Source organism: Leucoraja erinacea, chromosome 3 (assembly GCF_028641065.1).
Source record: "Leucoraja erinacea ecotype New England chromosome 3, Leri_hhj_1, whole genome shotgun sequence".
NCBI classification, from domain to species: Eukaryota; Metazoa; Chordata; class Chondrichthyes; order Rajiformes; family Rajidae; genus Leucoraja; species Leucoraja erinaceus.
In genome coordinates, this window is record NC_073379.1 from 97,034,540 (window position 1) to 97,059,238 (window position 24,699).

The window sequence follows — 24,699 nt, forward strand, 5'->3', positions numbered from 1 at the left end:
CGGAGGGCTTTGAATCATTGTCCTAGTCCACTTGAAGTCTCGAGTTCCTAGTCTCTTTGTAACGGAGCTCAGGATAAAGTGATTGTTTTGCGAGTTTGACATTGAGCGTAGGAATAATGGGGGCTGGTCAACCAACTGGAGACAAGAGGTAAAATAGGATGACTGGAGGTGGATTGGAAAGAGAGCAACACAGGAGGCAAGGATGATCTGAAATTAGGAAGTGTAATTATGGTCTCAGTGGAGTTAATACTGGCCTAGGGCGGAACTCCGACATGGGATCATTTCTATCTAAGACAAACTTTTAAACAAAGAAGTGGACAAATTGTTTTACTTATTCGAGTTCTTTGAAACAGTTTGATAAATTGATCCAGTTCATGTTGTTTATGTGGACTTTCAGATGACAATTGTCAATGTATCACCTCGCATCATCAAAAACAATGGGATGAAATAAATAGTGCCTACATGGATAGAGGCACGTGATTGATTTTCATATTGAATGGGCATCTTTACTTGCCATCAGAAGTTGGTATTGGGAGTGCTACTGCTTAATTACCTTTATGACAAAAATGTTGTATTTTACAGCTTGAAAACAAACCAGATTGAGTTGGCAACAAAGACAGTGACAGTAGTTAGGAGGACACAGACAGACTGGTGGACACTTGACTAGCAGTTTCCTGCAGAAAAATATGAACTGCAGTATTTTCGTGCTCAAAAGAAAAAGCTACAATTCAGACTTACTTAATTTTAGAGGTTGGAGTGGAGATCAGGGGTATATGTACTTTGAAGATACAGGATAAGTTGGGAAGGCTATTGAGAATTTAAGAATTCCATATCACTTTATTAAAGTACAAAAACAAGTCAATGATATGGAACCTTTAGAATAAATATGTGGGCAAACCAGAGAAAAGTAAAAATATAAAGATATTAGTAATAGGGGATTTCAGTTTCCTCAACATTAACTGGAAATGCTCTAGTGTGAAAGGGAAAAGTGTGGCATTTTTAAAGTGTGCCAGGGGAACATTTTGAACCAGTACATACGTATATAGATCCAGTATCACCCCTACCCAAGAGGTGATTCTGGATCTAATCCTCAGGAGCATAGCCAAAAGAGCTTAGCGAGTGCTAATAGGAGAATATTTGGGAGATAGTCTCTCACAGCAGCCTTACAGCAATATAGACAATAGACAATGTACGATACCAACACATCCCTGTAAGTTTGAAGCTTGTTACAGAGAACATGGATAGTCTGGGAATGATGGCCTGAAACTGCAGAAAGACGATTTCAATATGATATGGCATGACTGGCAAAACCAGACTACAAAAACCTAATTGCGGGTAAATCTGCAGGTGACCAGAGAGAGGTATTCAAAAAGTAAGTTATGGGAAGTAATGATGTAAGTCAGGACAAATATCACGATAATGGTAAAGGCCAAGACTGGATGTCAAGCACCACTGAGGGTTGCATTAAACAAGGGCAGATTATGGCAGGTATGGCCAACTGAAAACAGGCAGGGACTTCTGTGTTTAGAATATGAAGCCTGGTACTTAAAAGGAGGGTGCATGAAATTATACCAGCAGACAATATGAAGGAAATACTGAATTTTGTAAATGTTTTATAACTTATATAAGGACATGAGCGACCAGGGAAAGGTAGACTTATTAGAACCAATAACATAATCTGTACATGGAGCGAGGGTCATATGGGAAGTTTCAAATTAATTATTCTGCCCAATGTTTATTATGGAAAATAACATTGTAATTGAAGGATTTAGGGAGGGGAATGGTGGAAACTAGGACAACATACCATCAAAAATGAAGTATTAGATGTATTAGCAGGCTAAACGATGGGTAGGTTGTGGATAACACTAAAATATGTGATATAGTGGACATTGAAGGAGGTTATGGGAACAATGGGATCTTGAATAACTGGGTCAATGAATAGATGTGGTTTAATTCAGATAAATGTGAGATGCTGCACTTCGGTAGGATAAACTAGGGCAAGATTACACAGTAAATGGTATGTCCCTGATGAGACACCTAGGAAAGAAAGCACTGATTTATACTACTGAAATAATTTTATGTTAACAGACTACAGAACCCTGCAACTTCACCTTGTTGGACTAAAATTGACAAGTCATTGTCACTGTAAGAAATTCCTATCAAATCGAGAGAATAAAAAAAAGGCAACCTCTGGACAAATTTATACAAGACTATTTTTAAATAGTTAAAACATTTGCTATGCACAATTATACTTCAAAGAATAGACTCGAAGACACCAGTTTATTACGTCAGCTTTGTACAATGCATATGTAGTACAGAATATACCAAATTATTGTTTAAAACTTTACTTGACTATTGAAATAGACTCCTGAGTTACAACGGAAATATTATTATATACTTTAACTTGTTTAAAGAAAATGTAACATTGCTCAATTCTTCACTGAATACAGACATTTCTGCAAGAGAAATTATTCCATAGTATGTAAATACAAGACAACAAAGTTGTAGAGATGAAAGCAATGCGCTCTGTTGCTTGTTTGTAAATGAAAATACTGACCTATACATACATAAAATCTTATTTACAAAACATATCTGCAATCCATTTCATATAAAAACATACACCCAGATTTATATTTTGAAAATTATAACATCTCAAATACAGTTTATTCACAGCTAATTCTGGAACGTAACATAAATTCCAGTTAACATTCTCGAACCAGAGAAGCTTCATGTTTGTACAGTTAGACAATATTTTAAACAACAGAAAAAAAGTTTTAGATAGCTGGCATTCTTCAGAATAAAAATAATCTTGTGTCAGTTTTAACATGTTATATAACTTTAAAAATACCATCAAGTACCATAGTTCAAAATAGTTATTTTAACCATGGAAAATAGACACTTTTTCCCCTCTATATACATATACACATACATAGACAAAAAACATAAAAATTGCACATATTTCTTTGATGTGAACCTATGTCGAAAACAAAAACATTTCATTGAGATGCAAAAATTAGAATAGTTTAAATTACAGTGCTGGTGAAATGAGCACAAACATGGCTACTTAAAAAATTGTTGTGACCAATGTGACCCAAAAAGTGGTGCAAACAATCCTTTTTACGTAGCAGGGACAGGGAATGGCAACTACCAATCATATCTAAAATATCCTTGGAATGATGTAGGGCATGAAATGCAAGCCGTTCACTAACCTTTTCTATCTATAACAGCCATACACTCCGAAATAATAGTCTGCACAAGATATTAAATCACGTGGGGCCATTCACCCTAAGCTGTAGTATATGTTCAATAGATATTCTGAATGGAACACACTGGAATGAAGAATGTAAGAATTGGATTGCCTGGAAAATGCTACTTCTTTATTCATTATCTTGGACCCAATGATATGAGAATAAAATCAATTTGGGAGGCTTTGTTTATTACAGATGCAAAAATAACAGGCAACTTTTTAACAGTGGATTTGGACGAAAATATCTAATTTAGTCTATAACACAGAAAATGCCACATTTTACTTCAATAACAAGTAATAAGTTTAATTAAATGAATTGTTCTTGAGGTTAACCATGTAAAGGAATTCTTGCTTTTCTCAATTTGATTGCACCACCGATTAGATTCTATTCCAAGCTACAGAAAATGATGCATCTGCGGACAAAATAAAAATCCAACACAACACCAACCTTGGCATACACATAATTGATGGCAGGATATTGAAGAATTTGAAACGAAGCATATATTTCCTTAAGTCTCATTATGGACATATCCATTAATTTCCATGTTGAACAACTGGTTTGAACGAGCTGACTTCAAGTAGATTTCATTCATCAGCTTTGTCTGTCTTTGGTGCTTAACAAAGTTGTCCCATTGTCACTTTGACCATAGGATGAATTTTCAGTCAATGAAGACTGCCCAGTAATAGACACATCCTTGGAGGATCCTCTAGAGACTGCATGGCAAAAATTCAAGGAAATTCACCTTTAAGCGGTCACCTTTAAGTTAAATCACCTAAAAAGTAAAATCACTTTTTAAAAAAAAATTGTAAAGATGAAAAATCATTCACAATACAGCTGATATTGATTTTATAGCAAACAATCATTAATATAAAGAATGAAATCTGTTCGTAAGGTGTTCTAATATGCCGTCAATAAGACAAATAAAGTAGGAAATTAAACAATGTTCAGTTACACTTGGTACTATCTACCCAACCATGGCACATTTCTTGCAGTAGAACCTTTTGCAGTGTGGATTTTTTTTTTACCCCCAGATGCCCCAATGCAGTTGGAGATAGCGACTGGGTGTCAGGTTCGTTCCCAGATTGTCAAGGCTTTTTGCCACTAACACTTGTTAAACGCCTTTGATGCATGTAGAAAAGTGATTTTGATGTGATAGGACAGATGAGCCATGTGCAGTTGGATATGCTTCCACCACATTAACACCATCCAAGCATTGAAATGTCTAGGCATTTGGTTTGCACCGGAATACACCGAATCTCTGCCCTATACATGCTTAGATTGGTAAAGGGAAATCTAAACAGACAAAAAACACTTTACAGAGTTCACAATGGTTCCCCTTTTATAATCATACAGTCTCTAAACGTTTCTGCTATATAATTGAGCTCCATTAGACGCAATTACCCAGTCAACATAAAATCGAATTACCTAAATGTACATCAAACAATTAAAATCAACTATGAGACAATGATTTAATCTACAGCAAGACCAATGTCAATGAAATAAAAAAAGCATATGTGAAGGAATATGAAAGTTAAGGACCTGTCCCACTTAGGCGATCATTCAGTGGACTGCCAGCGAATGTCAAGTTCGCGGCACTCGCCTGTAAATCCGGGAACTGGAACGCGAGTGTCAGAGTGGAGCACACACAAACATATTGCAAAGGCGGGGGCCAGGGAAAGCAGGGGGAGCGCTGTCTGAAATTTAAACGATGCAAAGCCAAGGTGATACAAACACACACCGCGATGAATAGGAAGGTTAAGACGGCAAGCACAGTGTACGGTAAGTCCCTTAAAAGAGGGGGGAGGGGGTGGGAAGAGAGACACTTTTAAGAAGCCAGACAACTTTTAATAAGCCTGAGATACACAGCTGTGAAGTTCGGCGGGCACTTAAGATTATCGGTCGGTTCTCCTTGGTTCTGAAAACTCGTGGTTACGTTTTTTTTTCCCCCCAATGAGCCAATGAAAATTCCCGGTCAGTTAAGGCGATGCACTAAAACTACCTACGACTACCTCGACTACCCATAACTACATGGCGACTCCACTACAACTGCACCTACGACTACAAAAGTATCGATTTTCTTCATGGCGACCAAGACGCAGAAAATGTTTTAACATGTTGAAAAATTTGTGGCGACCATACTGAGGCTGCGACTAGTTCCCAGAATGCGGGAACTCCTCGCGACCATGAAGGAGATGTAGTGGCCATTGGGCTTGTTTTGTGTGTCATTAATTATGGCATGTGTCTTTAAATTTTAGACTGCCCTTTATATTGTGGTTGGGATTTATGACGTATTTTAGGGTGTGTTTGGAGCTAAGTTTCTTGTGCAGAAGCTTAGTTTTTAGTGTAGTTTGGGAACAGCATGGGGAAGGCATACCCTTTGACCATGCAGAGTGTAACGGAGACATGAGGAGTTTACTAACCTTTAAAGCGATATACTGGAGTTCGATGAAGATTATAGTGTGCGAGTCGGAAGAAGTTTGGATGTACCTTATTGTTTTTCATCAACAATAAAGAATTTATTAATCAAAAGTGTGTTATGAAGATTTATCTGTGAAGAAGGTCCCCGACGGAGAGCTCGCATGCGTATAACGACATTCCTGTTAACCATGTAATCCATTTAGCGGCTAGAGGGAGTAATCTCTTGAACGATATAAAAATCTGCTGCTACATTAAGTCAAAGGATACCTCCAACGGGGGGTTGAATGCCAATCCCAGAGAGTGGGACAGAAGATTTGGCTAAGATCTCGAAGGAGGTTTTGGCTAGAAGACCAGTTCCAGCCGAGAACAGAATAGATCTCGGCCAGAGATGGCCAAGAAGTTTATCAACAACGACATAACCTATCTGATGAATCTAAAGACATTATCACAGAAATTGTGAGTGGAAATTGACTATTATTTCTTTGAATTTCGAAGCTGCAAAGCTTTAATTTTAATCGGCTTCTGTAAGAAGAGCCAGATAATGGAAGATAGCCAATATAAGTGTTTTTCCAATCTGTCTGGAGAAAGGAGACCGACCTTGGAAATTGTTTTGAAGTAAAGATAATGCACATTCCTTTCAAACTCTCGTCATCTTTAAGCCCATGGATGTTGAAGATATGTCTACAATATCAGTTTGTTGTTGTTTTGAGATAATTGTTTTCAAAATAGCCACTCAATGTTTACACAAAGTTGGAGCAGAATTCAGAGAAGGTTTTGTTTGTTCAATTTAAAGACTTGGCAATCTGCCAAGACCTCTTTAAAATTATGGAACCAGAAGATGAAGAAAGTTTCACGTCTGAGGGTGCACAAGGTGGCGATGTAAGACCAATTAGACAAACTCACTGAGAAATATCGAGTTCTAGCTCTGAAGGGAGCCGAGGAGGAAAATTCGATATGGGACAAGTTTAACGAGTCAATTGAAAGCTACAGAAAACTCATGTATCGAGAAGAAACGGATAATACACATGCTGCCAACCTGAAAGAAACCGAGAAGGAGAGAAACAAATTATGGAAACAGGTTACCAGATTAATTGAGAAACAGAAGAAACACCAGGAATCGGTACAGAACACGATCAAAGTGAAATCTAATATGAGCCAACTAGGGAACCTCTGCCAAGAGATTGGAAAGAAACAGAATGCGCTGCTGTGTTCACAGCCGTCTCGGGAAGAACGCATAAGACACACCCAGTGGTGGGAAGACAAGGTGAAGATATTCAATGGTTTCATGGATAAGGCAGAGGAGTGGTTATCTGAAATTATACCACAACTTACGCGCTTAGCAGCTGGAAGTGCGAGACAACAAGATGCCAGAATGGAAGATGACATTTCACCACAATATCTCAAAAATATCTACACGAAGATCAGGACATAGATCTGGTTCTACTGCCAGTTCGGTACCAAGGGTGTCTGCTCGATTAGGAGTTGAAGCTGATCTAGCTGTTTTCTCAATAGAAGCGGATGCCTTGAAGATGAAACATGAGATTGAGCAAGCAGAAGAGATGAGGCGACAAGAGGAAGAGATGAAAGGGATGAGATGACGAGAAGAACAGATAAGCGAAGAAATGTCGCGACAAAAGGAAGAGATGGCGCGACAAAAGGAAGAGGAGATGAGGCGACAATAGCAACAGATGAGGCGATAAGAAGAGATGAGGAGACAAAAACAAGAGATGACGCGACAAAAGGAACAGATGAGGCGACAACAGGAGCAGCTGAGGTGACGAAAGGACCAACTGGAACTAGACACAAAGATGGCGGTGGCCAAATCAATGAAGGAGATACTGGAAAGTGAGGGTTCAATATCGAAGACGATGAAATCCGATTTGGGAAAAAAGACTGCCCGAAGTGAATTAGCAGTTGGAGCAATTCCACAATCGAAGTCCACTGGATTTCATGGCTTTGAAAACCCATTGGAACAGAGTAAGATGGGTAAAATTTCATCTTGGGTATGGGTAACACTCATGCAAATGAGTGCTAGATTGAAACAAACTACTAATGGAGCGTCTGTGGATGCTCAAGACAAACCAATAGAGGACCACGCTTTTCCGAGGCCTGATGCACAAGCACGAGCAGGCCAATTTGAGTCATAGAGGCCTGTTTATTAACAGGTGGAGCCAAGTACGAGGATTTTCAACCAGTCTCTGGCCCAGTCCACTGTTCCACCCTGTCTGAAGTCCGCAACCATAGTCCCCTTGCCCAAAAAAACCCACATTTCCAGCCTCAACGACTACCGGCCAGTCGCACTCACACCAGTGGTGATGAAGTGTTTTGAAAAACTGGTTCGGGGTCATATCACATCACTCCTGCCCCGAAGCTTTGACCCCCACCAGTTTGCGTACAGAGCGAATAGATCTACAGAGGACGCTGTAGCCACAGCTCTCCATGCTGCACTGTCCCACCTGGAGCAGCGGGGGAGCTACGTGCGGATGCTCTTTGTGGACTACAGCTCTGCTTTTAATACCATCCTTCCCCACAAACTGGTGGACAAACTGGGGGACTTGGGACTTCCACACTCCACCTGCATGTGGATAAATAGCTTCCTGTCGGGTCGCAGCCAGAGAGTCAGAGTGGGCCATCATACATCCACGGCCCTCAGCCTCAGTACCGGCTCTCCACAGGGCTGCGTGCTGAGCCCCCTCTGCTCTACACACATGACTGCACCCCCGCCCACCACTGCAACACCATTGTAAAATTTGCGGATGACACTACGGGGGTGGGACTCATCTCCGGGGGGGACGAGTACGCCTACCGGGATGAGGCGGAGCAGCTGGCAGTGTGGTGTGGAGAAAATAACCTGCTCCTCAACACCTTAAAGACAAAGGAAATAATAATAGACTTCAGGAAGAATAAAACGGACATGGTACCATTAATTATCAGAGGGGACTGTGTGGAGAGGGTGGCGGATTTCCGCTTCCTGGGAATCCATATTGAGGAGGACCTGACGTGGAGCGTGAACACCTCTGCGCTGCTGAAAAAGGTCCAGCAGAGACTGCACTTCCTGAGGGTGCTCAGGAAGAATAACATCACTCAGAGACTGCTGCTGTCCTTTTATCGGTGCTCCATTGAGAGCATCCTAACATACTGTGTATGCGTATGGTACACCAGCTGCACAGCGGCTCAGAGGAAAGCGCTCCAGAGGGCCATTGACAACGCCCAGAGGATTGTCGGCTGCCCTCTCCTTACCTTGGAGGACTTACACAGTTCCCGCTGCATCAAAAAATCCCAGAGTATTATAAAGGACATTTCCCACTCCGGACACTCCCTGTTTGAACTGTTGCCGTCAGGCAGACGGTACAGATCTACAAGGACAAGGACAAACAGACTTAAAAACAGTTTTTACCCCACTGCTATAAAGGCACTAAATGTAGCCGCCAAGGAACGCAGGGGCGATACATACTAAGGGACTGTGGTACACTGTGAAATCGACAGAAGGATGGAGGGTTGGGTGTTTATGCGTGCTATTTTCATGATATTTATTTTAGTTGTTTATATTTTTTTAATATTTTACCTTGTGTGTATCGTTAGCTTTTAGAAATGTTTGAATGGTGCACTGACTGGCTGACATTTTTAAAATTGCGTTGCACATGGTTCATGTTACAATGACAATAAAGAAACTATTCTATTCTATTCTATTCTAAGCCAAGGTTATCAGGATGGATTATTGGCATTGGTGAAAAGTCAAGCTGAATTTATAGCTCGACAACATGCCTTTCTCATTCTACCACCAGCAGAAATTCCTACATTTGCTGGAGATCCATTGCAGTATGAAGTTTTCGTAAGGGCATTAGAAGAAGTATTAGAAATGAGAATTACGGATGAAAAGGAGCGCTTACGATTTCTGGTGAAGTACACGTGGAAGTGTTAAGGTACTTGTAGAAGATTGTCAAAATGAGCCAGCCAGCCATGGCTATAAAAAGGCGAGAAGGTTACTGTAAATAGGCAAACTGTACAATCTGGAGTTCAAGATCATCTTTAATCGGTACACATAGTATAGCGGTACAGCAGGTTGTTAGTCGTTAGTTCATCGTTACCGCTCCCAAGACTGACCAGTGTAGGAAGTGGGTGTTAGTATGAATCATACAGTAAGGTAGGGTTAGTGATGCTATTCTACTATGATTGGTTCACATGCAATAATCAATCTACAGTTACTTAAAGAACGTTTTGGTAACGAACAGAGGATTGCTAATGCATACATGGAGAATGCCCATGCTTGGAAACAAATCAAGCCGGAAGATGGGGAGGCATTGAGTGATTATGCAATATTTTTGATAAGTTGTTGCAGCTCGATGAGAAATCTTGGCCACATGGAGGAAATGAAGCTTGCGAATAATACTAACAACTTAGCAAGTTGACCAGAAGACTCAGAGAAAGGTGGAGATACAATGCAGGCGGAGTAATGGATGAGAGGAAGAAAGTAGCCAGGCTACGGGATTATTGAAGATCGTAAACATAAAGATCATCAATTGTATCTAACAAAGGTTCTAAAGAAAGCTTTTGGTATGCTAGCCTTTATAAATTAGAGCATTGAGTATAGAAGCTGGGATGTAATGTTAAAATTGTACAAGGCATTGGTGAGACCAAATCTGGAGTATGGTGTACAATTTTGGTCGCCCAATTATAGGAAGAATGTCAACAAAATAGAGAGAGTACAGAGGAGATTTACTAGAATGTTGCCTGGGTTTCAACAACTGAGTTACAGAGAAAGGTTGAACAAGTTAGGTCTTTATTCTCTGGAGCGCAGAAGGTTAAGGGGGGACTTGATAGAGGTCTTTAAAATGATGAGAGGGATAGACAGAGTTAACGTGGATAAGCTTTTCCCTTTGAGAATAGGAAAGATTCAAACAAGAGGACATGACTTCAGAATTAAGGGACAGAAGTTTAGGGGTATTATGAGGGGGAACTTCTTTACTCAGAGAGTGGTAGCGGTGTGGAATGAGCTTCCAGTGGAAGTGGTGGAGGCAGATTCGATGGTATCATTTAAAAATAAATTGGATAGGCATATGGATGAGAAGGGAATGGAGGGTTATGGTATGAGTGCAGGCAGGTGGGACTAAGGGAAAATAGTTGTTCGGCACGGACTTGTAGGGCCGAGATGGCCTGTTTCCGTGCTGTAATTGTTATATGGTTATATGGTTTACTAAAACTGAAGAAATATCAGAACCTATGAGAAGTAGTTTTGCTATCACAACCAGACCTGTGGAAACAACAGATGGAATGAAAGGAAATGTATCTACTAGCATGCAAATAGTATTTTGTTTGTTATGTGATGAAGTTGATCACACCATAAGATGGTGTCGAAGATTTAAGATGAAAGAATATGAAGATAAGATGTATTTCTTGAAAGAGAAGGGAATCTGTTGTGGATGTTTGAAAAAAAGGACATATGGGGAGAGGCTGTAAGAGTCCTATAATTTGATATAAGTGCAGGCAATATCATCCTGAAGCACTTCACACTGAAGAAGAGCTACCAGAGCATTGGGAAGAGGAAGATCTGGAACAAATAGATGAAGAGCTATCAGAGCAAATAGAAGAAGATGAAGCGGAGCAACGGAAAAGAAGGAGAAGCCGACTACTAGAGATGCTATCACCTCGCCACAAGTAACTGCTCATATTGGGGCTGGGGTTGAAGCTTGTAATTTTTCTATCTTACCAGTACAGGTAAGGAATAGCAAGACGAATACAGTGTTGCAAACATATGCTTTTTTGGATCACGGAAGTTTGACTACCTTTTGCACAGAAAACCTGACGAGAAGGATGAACATCACAGAAGAGACTAAGATTCGATTACGTACCATGACTAAAGATATAGAGCAGGTCATTACATTAAGAGTATGGAGATATCCAGTTTGGATGAAGATAATTTTATTCCAATATCTGAAGTGTTTACACATGGAACCATGCCTGTTGGTCGTCAAAATATACCAAGACACGAAGACTTAAAACAATGGCTTTACCTGAAGGATGTCAAGATATCTGAAATAAATTCAAGTGTTGATCTACTTGTCGGAACAAATGTTTTGAAGGCATTGGAACCTATACAGATTGTTAGGAGCCAAGGTGATGGACCGTATGCTACAAAAACCGACTTGGATGGGTTATCTATAACTCTTTGAAAAGGAATAACGAAAACAGGAATCAGAAGACCTGTCCTGCCATTGCTGTTAAATCAAACATCCACTGATGAATTAGAAAAGCCGGTGATGAAGTCATACAATCATGACTTCAATGAAAGTACCAGCAAAGAATCTGAAGAGATGTTGAATGAAGAGTTTAAGTTCATGGACATTATGAACTACTCAGTAAGGATTGACGGACACTATTGTCTGGACTTACCTTTCAAACAAGAAAGTGTTAATCTGCCGAATAATCGTCGTATGGCAGAGCAACGTAACCAGAATTATAAACAGAAGTTTGGCGAGAAAACTAAATTTCATGAATTAAGAATCACTTTGAAGAATTATTTCTACGTGGATGATTGCTTAAAATCCATGTCTATTGAGCAGGAAGCAATTCAACCAGTAGAACATTTGACTTCCCTTTGCAATATGGGAGAATTCACACTTTCCAAGTGGATCAGCGATAATTGTGAAAGCATTCCACTAGACGATAGAGCCAAATAAACCAGAGAGTTGGATTTGGACAGAGACAATCTGCCAATGGTTAGTTACTAATGTTGTACAACTGAAATATGTTAACACAAAAAATAAAATCCTACAGATGAAATTTCCAGAGGACTGATAGCGAACCGCTTTTTAAGCGATAAGAGATGGATCAACGAACTAAAATCTCTCTGTCAGCCAGACAGAGAGTGGCCAAAGCTTGAGCTGGGATCACTGTTAATGATCCGGAAATGAAATCAAACCTAACGGTGAACTTTATTGGCAAATATCCTGTTAATCTCTCGAAGGATTTACATACTTACAACACATCCATGAGTTGATTGGACATGGAGGAAGACGTTTCATGCTATCAAAGCTTTGGACTGTTATGTTCTGGACTATATATTGGGTATCATGCCTGATTTTAAGGGTATGGTGCACACGGTGTGATTATTAATCAAGTTATGCTCGCTTCTCGAAGGCGAAAGTGAAGATGGAAGCGTTGATGAAGAATCCTGATTGCGGTTATATAGTGCATGCTATTTTTTCCTCGTTAGTATAGTGGTTAGTATCCCCGCCCGCCACGCGGGAGACCCAAGTTCAAATTCCCCGACGAGGAGCCACAGGGTTCAATTCACTGATTTTTTTTGCTTTTGATATAGGTTAAGCCATCATGGCTACTTTTTTGATGTTTATTAATAATTGCCTCGTTATATACTCGGAACAATTAGGGGCCTGTATGTAGTGGCCATTTGGCTTGTTTTGTGTGTCATTAACTATGGGATGTGTCTTTAAGTTTTAGACTGCCTGTTATATTGTGGGTGGGATTTATGACGTATTTTAGGGTGTGTTTGGAGCTATGTTTCTTATGCAGAAACTTAGTTTTTAGTTTAGTTTGGGAACAGCATGGGGAAGGCATACCATTTGACCATGCGCAGTGTAACGGAGACACAAAGAGTTTTCTAACCTTTAAAGTGATATGCTGGAGTTCAATGAAGATTATAGTATACAAGTCGGAAGAAGTGGATGTACCTTATTGTTTTTCATCAACAATAAAGAATTTATTAATCAAAAGACTGTTTATGAAGATTTATCTATGAAGAAGCTCTGAAGGTCCCCGACAGAGAGCTCGCATACGTATAACGACATTCCCCTAAACCATGTAGTCCATTTAGCGGCTAGAGGGAGTAATCTCTTGAACGATATAAAAATCTGCCGCTACAGGAGACTCACCAGAGACCACCAGCAAACATGTGGTGACCATGTGGCGAGCGCAGTCTCCTGCACTCACCTAAAAAGTCGCCTAAGTGGGACAGGCTCTTTACATAGAGTATGTTTTAACAATGTTACGCTTATATGTTTAGGATTATAGCTTACTTACATGAAGTAGATTTATTACTTTCTTGATCTGGTGCCCGAGGCGATGGAAGTACCTTTCTAGGTGTATATGTATTTAAAATCCTTCTACCTAGAGACATGATATTACCAGAAGCTGGAATTAAAACTAGCAAATATTACTGTCAATTATTATTAGCAATATAACCTCTCCTGCAAGCTTCTAAAATGCTCAAGTTACCACAATGATTCACCAAAACTTTTAATATAATCTAGAAATCATTAAATTGATTTGGAAAAGATTTTCATTTAGTCTTATGTCGGAACTGGTAGTGAAAGTCCATCACCCTGTGCTGCATAGTCCTGCCTGACCTGCTGATAATGTGTTTTTGTTTTTGTGTCCTTCTCATCTAACGGCATACTTATGCAATTTTACTTCGGAGTCACGTGAGTGACTTCGTGAAGAAGTCCGCCACGATGCATGCGTGTCATATCGCTTTCACGCTTGCGAAACGACAGGCGGGGTGGAGCGTTCCCCCGCAGCGGTAAGTTTGAAACCGCGACCTGCAGGTAAGTGATTTACTCTGCGGTAGTGTTTGTCCCGCGCTGTTTTACACAGGGGTGGAAGCTGGACAAAATAGTGTCCACAAGTGCTGCGAGTGAAGCTGGCTGGGGAGGACCACAAAGTTGCGGGAGCCAGCAGCAGCTGAAGGCACAAGCCCCGTAAGGGATCAGCTGTGCCGAATTCTGACCCTGCGCCGGCCAGAACACCACGGCCGGGCGGGAGACTATTCAGAATGGGGCCGTTGACTTTTTGACAAGTCGAAAATGGCATGAGGCGGGGTGGAACGACGTTCCCCCGTAGCGACAATTTAAACCAGGACCTGCAGGTAAGAACTGCGGTCTTTTGTGTTTTCCCATGCTGATTACAGGTGGAGAAACCAACGGGAAACAAAGAAGACAAGGTCTGCGACAAAGCTGGTGAGGGAGGACCGCGAAGCAGCGGGCAGCCAGCAGCAGTCAGCGGCACTCGGATCGCCGTTAGTGGGATCAGCTGTGCCCGATGTCGCCTCCGCACCGGCCAGATCCACGCGGCTGGGCAGTAAGGTTAGACACAAAAACAAACATGGTCGTGGACTCAGAGGAGTCCGACTTTGAACAACCGCGGGCGGCCAGCGACCGAGAGCGCTGGAGCCGGACTCTCTTGACTCTCTTGATCAGAGGGGAGCACTGCGGGTCAGTTCTGGGCTGACCTGGAAGAGGGGTCCGCAGAAGGAAAGACAAGTGTGCAAGGGGTGCAGGAACGAGAGAACCTACTGGACTAATAAAAGGGACTCCAACAAAAACCCACTACAGCCAAAGACAGCACCCCTACGCACCCACCAGCAGAACTGGTGAAAGCTCGAAGGCCCGGTACTCAAAACATGAGTCTTTTTTAGGTCATGGCCCAGGCCGGCCTTCTGGGAAGATGCGGGGACCTCCAACGCCAACCAAACCGAAAATCCAGACACCAGCGCAACAACAGCAGCGAAGAACCTACAAAAAGAAGTAAACCTGCCACTGGTAACTATGGAGGTAGGTGGGTCTGGTTCCCTACAAAATACAGGGAGCATGAAGGTTGGGGGGAAATTACACTCTTTTCTGAATGCATGGAGCATGTTAACAACCGATACTTACATCTTAAGCAGTATCCAGGGATATACAATAGAGTTTATACACAAGTACAGCCCTCCAGTTCAACATATACCGAACCGAATGTTCGTGCTTTCTGATAAAGAAAAATCAAAAGCGCAAGCTGAACTGGAGCGGCTTTACGTAAAAGGTGTAATTGAGAAAACTCAACACGAACCATTAGAATTCGTGTCCAATATATTTACCAAAAACAAAAAAGATGGTGGTTGTCGCATCATCATAGATCTGACAAAATTGAATACATTTGTACAATATATTCACTTCAAAATGGAAACCTTTGTTACTGCTAAACAATTAATTTCCAAAGGTTACTTCATGGCCAGCATCGATTTAAAAGATGCTTACTATTCAGTGCCTATACGAGGTGACCACAGATGTTACTTAAAATTCAACTGGATGGGACAACTCTGGCAGTATAAAGCACTGGCAGTATAAAGCACTGCCAAATGGGTTATCATCAGCCCCAGGCTGTTCACAAAAATTTTGAAACCAGCCCTAGCGTTTCTACGGAAACGTAAACACATGGTCATGGCATATTTAGATGACATACTCATTGTGGGCAAAACTTTGGAATTGGCCAAACAAACTGTAACAGCCACAAAACAGTTATTTGAAAAACTGGGATTTATTATCCATCCAGTTAAATCTAAACGCCTTCCACTACTATGGACTATTTGGGGTTCACCATAGACTCAGTTCACATGTCGGTGACTCTGCCTAAGTGAAAGGCTAGAGATTTAATAGAGGCTTGCAATAACCTCATTGACATCAGCAAACCATCCATCAGATTGGTAGCAAAAGTAATTGGCAAAATGGTGGCTGCCTTTTCAGCCACACAATTTGGACCTCTACATTACCAAAACTTACAGAGATCAAAAATACAAGCACTCTAAATTAATGCAGGTCACTTTGACAGACCTATGAAACTACCAATCAAAGCTAAAATGGAACTAAAATGGTGGATAGATAACATCTGGCTTTGTTCCAATCCAATCATTGTCAGTAACCCTTCCATGGTATAACAAACTGATGCCAGTGCACTTGGGTGGGGAGCCACCAATACCATCACCAGCTGTGGAGATAGATGGACTGCTCAGGAGGCATCATTATTACTCACACTGGACATAAACTACCTGGAAATGTTGGGTGCATTCCATGGTCTAAAGTCATATTGTACTGGGTCATATCACCAGCATGTTAGACTACAGATAGACAATACCACCGTGGTAGCATACATTAACCACATGGGTGGAAACAAATCGACATCATGTGACAATCTGGCTAATACAATTTGACAATGGTGTATCCAGAGAGATATTTGGATATCAACCACTTACCTACCAGGAAGACTAAGTTTAGTGGCAGACACCAGGTCACACAAATTTAATGAAAACACCGAATGGATGTTGAATAAAAAAGTATTTGCTGATATTACAGCAAAATATGGAACACCAGATATCGATCTATTCGCATCCAGACTTAACCACCAGTTATCAAATTATGTTTCATGGGAACCAGACCCTGGGGCAGCGGCGACAGATGCATCTTCGCTGCCTTGGGGGAAATTGTTTATTTACGCATTCCCTCCTTTCTGCCTCATCAGTCGGGTATTAAGGAAAATACAACAAGACTCTGCGTCTGGTATTTTGGTAGTACCCGATTTGGCCTACTCAACCATGGTTCCCAGTGGTATTAAACATGGTATTAGAACCATGTATCACCATCCCACATAGACCAGATTTATTGCTACATCCTGTAACAAGGGATAGCCACCCATGCCATAAACATTTGAACTTATTAATTTGTAGAGTTTAAAAACACCTCTACTACAACTGGGACTGACGGACCGAACAGTGAACATGATCTCGGCGGCCCAAAGACAGTCAACCAAAAAACAGTATCTGGTCTATATCAGGAAGTGGGAGATGTACTGCCATAAAACCAACATCACCTACAGAGAAATGAACATCCCGTCTGTTCTGGAATATCTGGCAGGCCTCCACTATGATGAGGGGTTCAGTTACAGTGCCATCAACTGCACCAGAAGTGCCCTATCGACTTACCTATGGCAGGGAACAGAGCGTTACTCTGTTGGGACTCACCCACTGGTACAAAACGTATGAGGGGAATTTTCAATACTAATCCCCCAAGAACCAGGTACTCCCAAATATGGGATGTAAGTATTGTCCTGAAGATGCTCAGGAATTGGTCTCCAGCAACAGCTCTGTCCCTACACAGACTGACATTAAAAACAGTCATGCTAATGGCATTGGTCACGGCACAGAGGGTACAGTCACTGCATAAACTAAGACTGGACAACATGACTTCCTCAACAGAAAATATTACGTTTCATATCTATGAGTTAGTAACGCAGAACAGACAGGGATCAGCAGGCCTCAATATACAATTTAGGTCATACCCAACAGATGACCGTCTGTGTATAGTAAGACATCTGTCGTTATACATGGAGAAAACGAAAATCCTAAGAGGCAATGAGAAGGCACTTTTTGGTCAGCCACAAGCAACCACACAAAAGAGTGACGGTCCAAACCGTCTCAAGATGGCTGAAACAGGTGCTAACACAGGCTGGGGTAGATACTAATAATTTTAAATCTCATTCCACCAGGGCTGCAGCTACATCGGCAGCGATACAGTTGGATGTACCAATGGACCAAATCCTCAAGGCAGCAGGATGGTCTGGGGAAAAAACATTCCAATTATTTTACAACAAACCAGTAATAAAACCTGGAACGTTTGCAGAAACAATTTTAAGTTCTGTAAACTAATTTAAACCCATAAAAAGGGGTTATAATTTTGTGTTAATAAATTTTATGATTTCAATGTCAAATTCATGTCCAAATTATGTTAACACAATTCCTCCTACAGTCATCAAGGCAGACGTGATGCATGGACTAGTTTCCACGGCATGAAATCACAGAGCTTTAAAATCTTCACGTAGTCACTCACGTGACTCCGAAGTAAAATAGTAAGATTAAACGAGAACTTACCAGTTTGGAGTTTGATCTGTATTTTATGAGGAGTTACGATGAGGGATTACGTGCCCTCCGCTCCCACCCTTGATCATATACTTAACTGGTATCTCTTCTCTAATCTTACTATGTTTAGTCATTACAGTTATCTGTGATTTCACACCGCTGCTTTGAAGAATGTCACGCATGCGTCGTGGCAGGCTTCTTCACGAAATCCCTCATCGTAACTCCTCATAAAATACAGATCAAACTTCAAACTGGTAAGTTCTCGTTTAATCTTATTAGTATATCTTAGTATTTAAAGGTTACAATCTAACAACAAAACTGATCACAGGTTAACTACTTATCAGAAACAACCTTCTTTCCAAGAAATCAAGTCTGTTAATTCTGTGAATTTGCAAGCATGGTAGGATGGAGAAAGCTTTTATATTCAATTTTTGTTAAACCAAGCTAAAAAAGAGAGCCACAAATCTAGGTGAGTTACAGGGAATGAGAACAGATTAGAAATATAGAATATAGGTGCAGGAGTAGGCCATTCGGCCCTTCGAGCCTGCACCGCCATTCAATATGAGCATGGCTGATCATTCAACTCGGTATCCTGTACCTGCCTTCTCTCCATACCCCCTGATCCCTTTAGCCACAAGGGCCACATCTAACTCCCTCTTAAATATAGCCAATGAACTGGCCTCAACTACCTTCTGTGGCAGAGAATTCCACAGATTCACCACTCTCTGTGGAAAAAATGATTTTCTCATCTTGGTCCTGAAAGACTTCCCCCTTATCCTTAAACTGTGACCCCTTGTTCTGGACTTCCCCAACATCGGGAATAATCTTCCTGCATCTAGCCTGTCCAACCCCTTAAGAATTTTGTAAGAGATTAAGGGAATGAAGAGGAAACGGACAGTTGGTGGTTAATAACGTTTCCATTGTTTAGTCGTATGTAATTGTCTTCAAGGCACTGCAAATTTACACAATCAAAAAAACTAATAGTAATCCTACCTGAGGATGTAGTAGGAATCCCAGAAGATCTCTCGCTTTCAGGAATTGATGTAAGGAATTCATCCACTTGCTTCAGCGACAGTGAATTATGAAGGGTTTCAAGAGGGCAAATGGAAGGCACCATAGAATAGAGCTCAAATCCTGTAATGGAACATTTCAGATGAAGAAATGCAAATGGATTAATACATAAACATGTAATATGTGTTGTGGACATACATGCAAAGGGCTATATTAAAGATTTCAGATGCAATGGGAATGTGAGATTATTACATTCTCTGGTACATCATCTGACAATTATTCAGACGTTTCAGGGGTCTCACCAAAGGACCAAGACATCATGCATAACCTTCAGGTTTTCTTGCTTTAAGTATTTGATTTATCTTGTTGATAATGATAACAATCAAAACAAGAGGTCTGATAAAGTTTCTGCACAGGAACTTTCATGATAATGCTGTTTTCTACAAATATTTTTGTCAATAAATCTTTCAATTATTTATAAGTGTACAATAATAATAACATTTATAATTGATTATCCATTAGATAGAACATCCCAATCCTGAACTTGTTCACTCTCCAAGATAAAGTAAAACCCAGTGGGGAAACCCTTCCGTTTCCTGTATTATCCCTGCTACTGAAAGTGAACAACACAGGTCATTCAAAATCAGCTAATGGTTTGAGTTTCTCCATACTCACTAACATTCAAAATGAATATCAAATGTGGTAAAATATTAATAAATTATCTAATATACACAAAATTACAAAAAACTGCACAAAAATAGGTTAGGTGTGACATTGTCGCCGCTGTTAAACTAGATGACCTGGCATCAAACACAAAAATATAAATGTATGCATCTTTCATGATAGACATTATTCAGTTGACATTGGGTGAATTGTGCATTTAGAAATATATTAGAGCTAAATAAACCTCAATGTCCATTTAGGCAAGCAAACATAAATAAACAGCTTGACATCACTGGAGTTGAGCAAAATCTAATGGCAAAGTCACTCAAGCTTTAAAACTACTTTCATCCTACCATGGCAGTCATGGTATACGACTGTAACAAGGTAATCTATCCCTCCTTGTCCCAATATATTGGTGGTTTAACATTGGTCGCCACATCATTCAACATTACTTCATCTATTGTAACGAGTCCACACTTGCGGACTTTTAACTATCTGATCATTGCCAGTGGCGTGTTTTCTTCCTGAACCAAAATATCTTGTGTCCTTCAAATATATATCCTTCAGCAGCTCTTCTCCTTTGCATGAGAAAAGTGAACAAAAACACTTGATCAGTTCCATGGGTATGCTTTCTTGTTCACCAATATGCCGATGCCAGACTACTCACCCAACATCTACCAAATTGGAGGAGCTGAAATTTCCTTCAACTAAATGTTATGAATCTTTGGTTCTCATCATAGATTTTCCATTCCCCAGCTACTGGCTCCATTTCTCATCCCGGCAGATGCCTGAAACCGATTCAGATTTCTTGTAACATTGATGTTGTAATGAAATCAGAAATTAACCAGATCACACGAGGATAACTTCAGGGTCCATATTGCCCTTGCGTTTGTCTTGACTGTATTTACTTCTGGTAAATCTGATCTGTGTGGATAGCATGCAAAACAAAGCTTTTCACTGTACCTCAGTACAAATGACAATGATAAAGGTAAATTGCCTATTCCTCCTCTTAAAACAATGCTTCACATTGCCCCTCCTCCAATTCAGTGATTATAGACAATAGACAATAGGTGCAGGAGTAGGCCATTCGGCCCTTTGAGCCAGCGCCGCCATTCAATGTGATCATGACTGATCATCCCCAATCAGTACCCTGTTCCTGCCTTCTCCCCATATCCCCTGACTCTGCTATCTTTAAGAGCCCTATCTAGCTCTCTCTTGAAAGTATCCAGAGAACCTGCCTCCACCACCCTCTGAGATAGAGAATTACACAGACTCACAATTGTCTGTGTGAAAAAGTGTTTCATCATCTCCGTTCTAAATGGCTTACCCCTTATTCATAAACTGTGGCCCCTGGTTCTGGACTCCCCCAACATTGGGAACATGTTTCCTGCCTCTAGCATGGCCAAACCCTTAATAATCTTATATGTCTCAAAAATATGCCCTCTCATCCTTCTAAATTCCAGAGTATGGTTACTCAAATATCTTTGATACCTCTGGAGAATAATCCAGAACACTATTGCCACTTGTTCTAGACCCAGTCATAATAATTTCTGCATACAACTGTCCCGTCATTTCTGCCCATAAATATCTTCACAATTCTCTGCCTAACAAGATTGTACAGCTGTTACATTGCACCGACTTCAGCAACTCATGTAGGTCCATCTATTACAGCACTCTCCCATGAGGATATCAATACATTTAGTTATGAACTAGACCAAGTGGTACCTGTTGGGTCCCTGACAAACGTTTCCCCAATGCAACCCATTCCCCAACGCAATATTCAACCACTCACCCAGAGCCGCCATGGGAAGCCTGGTCCCCCAAAACAACCCGTTCCCCAATGCAATATTCCACCACTCACCCGTTCCCCCAACGCCACCCGTTCACCCAGCGCCATATTCCACCACTCACCCATAGCCCCCAACTGCGCAGGGGCTGCTCATTTCGCCTTTTTCACCCTCTCTCATTTTAAACTTTTAAAAAAAAATCAGTGTAATGTGGCTTTAAGAAAAATGCATTTGGACCTGCTAGAGCTAGCCGGACTCAGTGTACTTGGATAGCAACAATGTTACGAGTAGGGCTACAATCCCATTGTGACGTCATAGCTGTAAGCTCAGGAAATACATTTTTCTCATATTGGGCTTTTGTAAATCTAAAAATGCCAATAACCTGTGAAATATAACAACAATCTGAACAAAATGACACAAATAACGACAGGACAATTGTGATTAAGGTGGTACAAAAGTTTTAGTGCTATCATGTATCGTTTTGGTGTAATTTCAGGATCACATGTAATCATAGATAGAAACAAACGATGAGAGTTTTAGTAATATATATACCAGACCGTTGGGTCTCTGACACACGGGAGACCTGGTCCCCCAACGCAACCTGTTCCTCCAATGCAATATTCCACCACTCACCCGTTCCCCCAATGCAACTCGTTCCCCAAACGCCATATTCCTCCACTCACCCATAGCCCCCAACTGTGCAGGGGCTGCTCATTTCACCTTATTCACCCTCCCTCATTTTAAACTTTAAAAGAAATTTAGTGTACCCACATTCCTTATTGAACTTATGGTGGAGTGAGTCAAAAACTTCAAATTCCTGCGCGTGCATATTTCCGACGATCTTTCCTGGACCCAGCACACTGATGCAATCATCAAAGTCAAAGTCAATTTTATTTGTCACATGCACCCGAAGGTGCAGTGAAATGTATCATAAAGAAAGCACATCAGCGCCTCTACTTCCTGAGAAAATTACAGAGATTCGGTATGTCAAAGAGGATTTTCTTAAATTTCTACGGGTGCACTGCATACTGACTGGTTGCATCATGGCCTGAGGGTTCGGCAAATTGAATGTCCAGGAACGGAAAAGACTGCAAAAAGTTGTAAACACTGCCCAGTCCATCACCGGCTCTGACCTCCCACCATTGAAGGGATCTATCGTAGACACTGCCTCAAAAAGGCAGTCAAAATCATCAAAGATCCACACCATCCTGGCCACACACTCATCTCATCACTGCCATCGGGATGAAGGCACAGGAGCCCAAGAACTGTAATGTCCTGGTTCAGGAACAGCTTCTTCCCTACAGCCATCAGGCTATTAAACAATACAATCTCATAAGCTATCAACTACAATAGACTATTATTATTATTATTATTGCACTGTTATTGTTTGTTCTTTATTTTTCTGAGTTTTTGTTATATTATTTATCATGATTACATAATCTGCTGTGCTGCAGCAAGTAAGAATTTCATTGTTCTATCTGGGACATATGACAATAAAACACTTTTGACTCTCAACTTTAAGAAAAATGAATTTGCACCTGCGGGCGCTAGCAGGACTCAGTGTAATTGGATAGCAACAATATTGCGAACAGGGCCACAATCCCATTGTGATGTCGGTAACTGGACGTGGCGCCGACAGACAAAGAAGTTGAAGCCAAAGAACCGAATGGAAACGAGTCCGAAACAGCAATAAACCGAAAGAGTCCGAAGACGAAATGCCTACTAATCGAAAGGATGGGACGCCTAAATGCAAACTAACCGAAAGGGCGGGACGCCTAAAAGCCAACGAACCGAATAGCTGTGTCGCCTAAAAGCAAACTTACCCAATGGCCGAACTGTCGACACGCCACCTACCCGAAAGACGGCGTCGCCTACAGGCCAAAGGACCAACTGCCGTCCACAGAAAAATCCAATAACTGACATGACGTTGCCCGGGGGGCGGGACTTGTCAGCGATTGGTCCAGGCCCCCGCGTCCATCACATCACTGTGAAGGCATGAACATTGTCCCAAACCTCCGCTCCACCCGACCCGCAGCCCGCGGAGGGTGGCCGTGGGAGAGTGGGGGCTGTCCCGAGGGATGCACACCTTCAGCAGCTTTCAACCTGGTGCTTGGGTTCCGATTGCCCAGTCACCTATGGCTTGTGTGGGAAAATGAACCCCACGCTCCCATCTCCATCTTCTCTCTCTCTCCCCCCCCCTTCTCTCTCCCTTCTTTCTATCACTTCTCTTTCCTCTTCTTTCCTCCTCTCTCTCCCCTCCTCTCTTCCCTCCTCCCACCTCTTTCCCTCCCTTCTCTCTCTCTCCTCGTCTCTCCCCCCACCCCTTCTCCCTTCTCTCTCTTCCGGTCTCTTCCCCTTCTCTCTCTCCTCCGTCTCCACCCGTGGGAGTGTCCCACAATCACTGACCGCGATGCACAGGGGAGAGAGAGGAGGAGAGAGAAGAGGGGAGAGAGAAGACAGGGAGAGAAGGGAGAGTGAGAAGGGGAGAGTGAGAAGAGGGGAGAGAGAAGGGGCAGACGGGAGGGTGGGGTTCATTTTCCCACACAAGCCAGAAGTGACTGGGCAATCTGAACCCAAGCACCTAGTTGAAAGCTGCTGAAGGTGCGCATCCCTCGGGACAGCCTCCACTCTCCCATGGACACCCTCCGCGGGCTGCGGGTCGGGTGGAGCGGAGATTTGGGACAATGTTCATGCCTTCACAGTGATGTGATGGACGCGGGGGTTTGGACCAATCGCTGACAAGTCCCGCCCCCCGGGCAACATCATGTCCGTTATTGGACTTTTCTGTTGAGCGGCAGTCGGTCCATTGGCGTGTAGGCGATGCCACCTTTCGGGTAGGTGGCGCTTCGACAGAGTGGCCATTCGGTAAGTTTGGTTTTAGGCGACGCAGCTT

At 41.7% G+C, this 24,699-nt stretch overlaps 1 protein-coding gene across 12 annotated transcripts in view; it reads right to left on the reverse strand.

Moving 5' to 3' along the window:
- Positions 1-2,265: 2,265 nt before the first annotated feature.
- Positions 2,266-24,699, reverse strand: part of ppip5k2 (diphosphoinositol pentakisphosphate kinase 2) — a 129,886-nt gene continuing 107,452 nt past the window's right edge. For 9 of the 12 annotated variants that reach the window (XM_055633254.1, XM_055633251.1, XM_055633260.1 and 6 more), the window contains 3 exons: positions 19,339-19,479; positions 13,704-13,814; positions 2,266-4,020 (listed from right to left, as the gene is read on the reverse strand). In XM_055633254.1, the coding sequence (XP_055489229.1) occupies positions 4,007-4,020; positions 13,704-13,814; positions 19,339-19,479 (266 nt within the window). In that variant the 3' untranslated portion in view covers positions 2,266-4,006. The remainder of the gene's footprint in view (positions 4,021-13,703; positions 13,815-19,338; positions 19,480-24,699) is intronic. The other 3 variants (XM_055633252.1, XM_055633262.1, XM_055633255.1) reach the window with 3 other exon arrangements.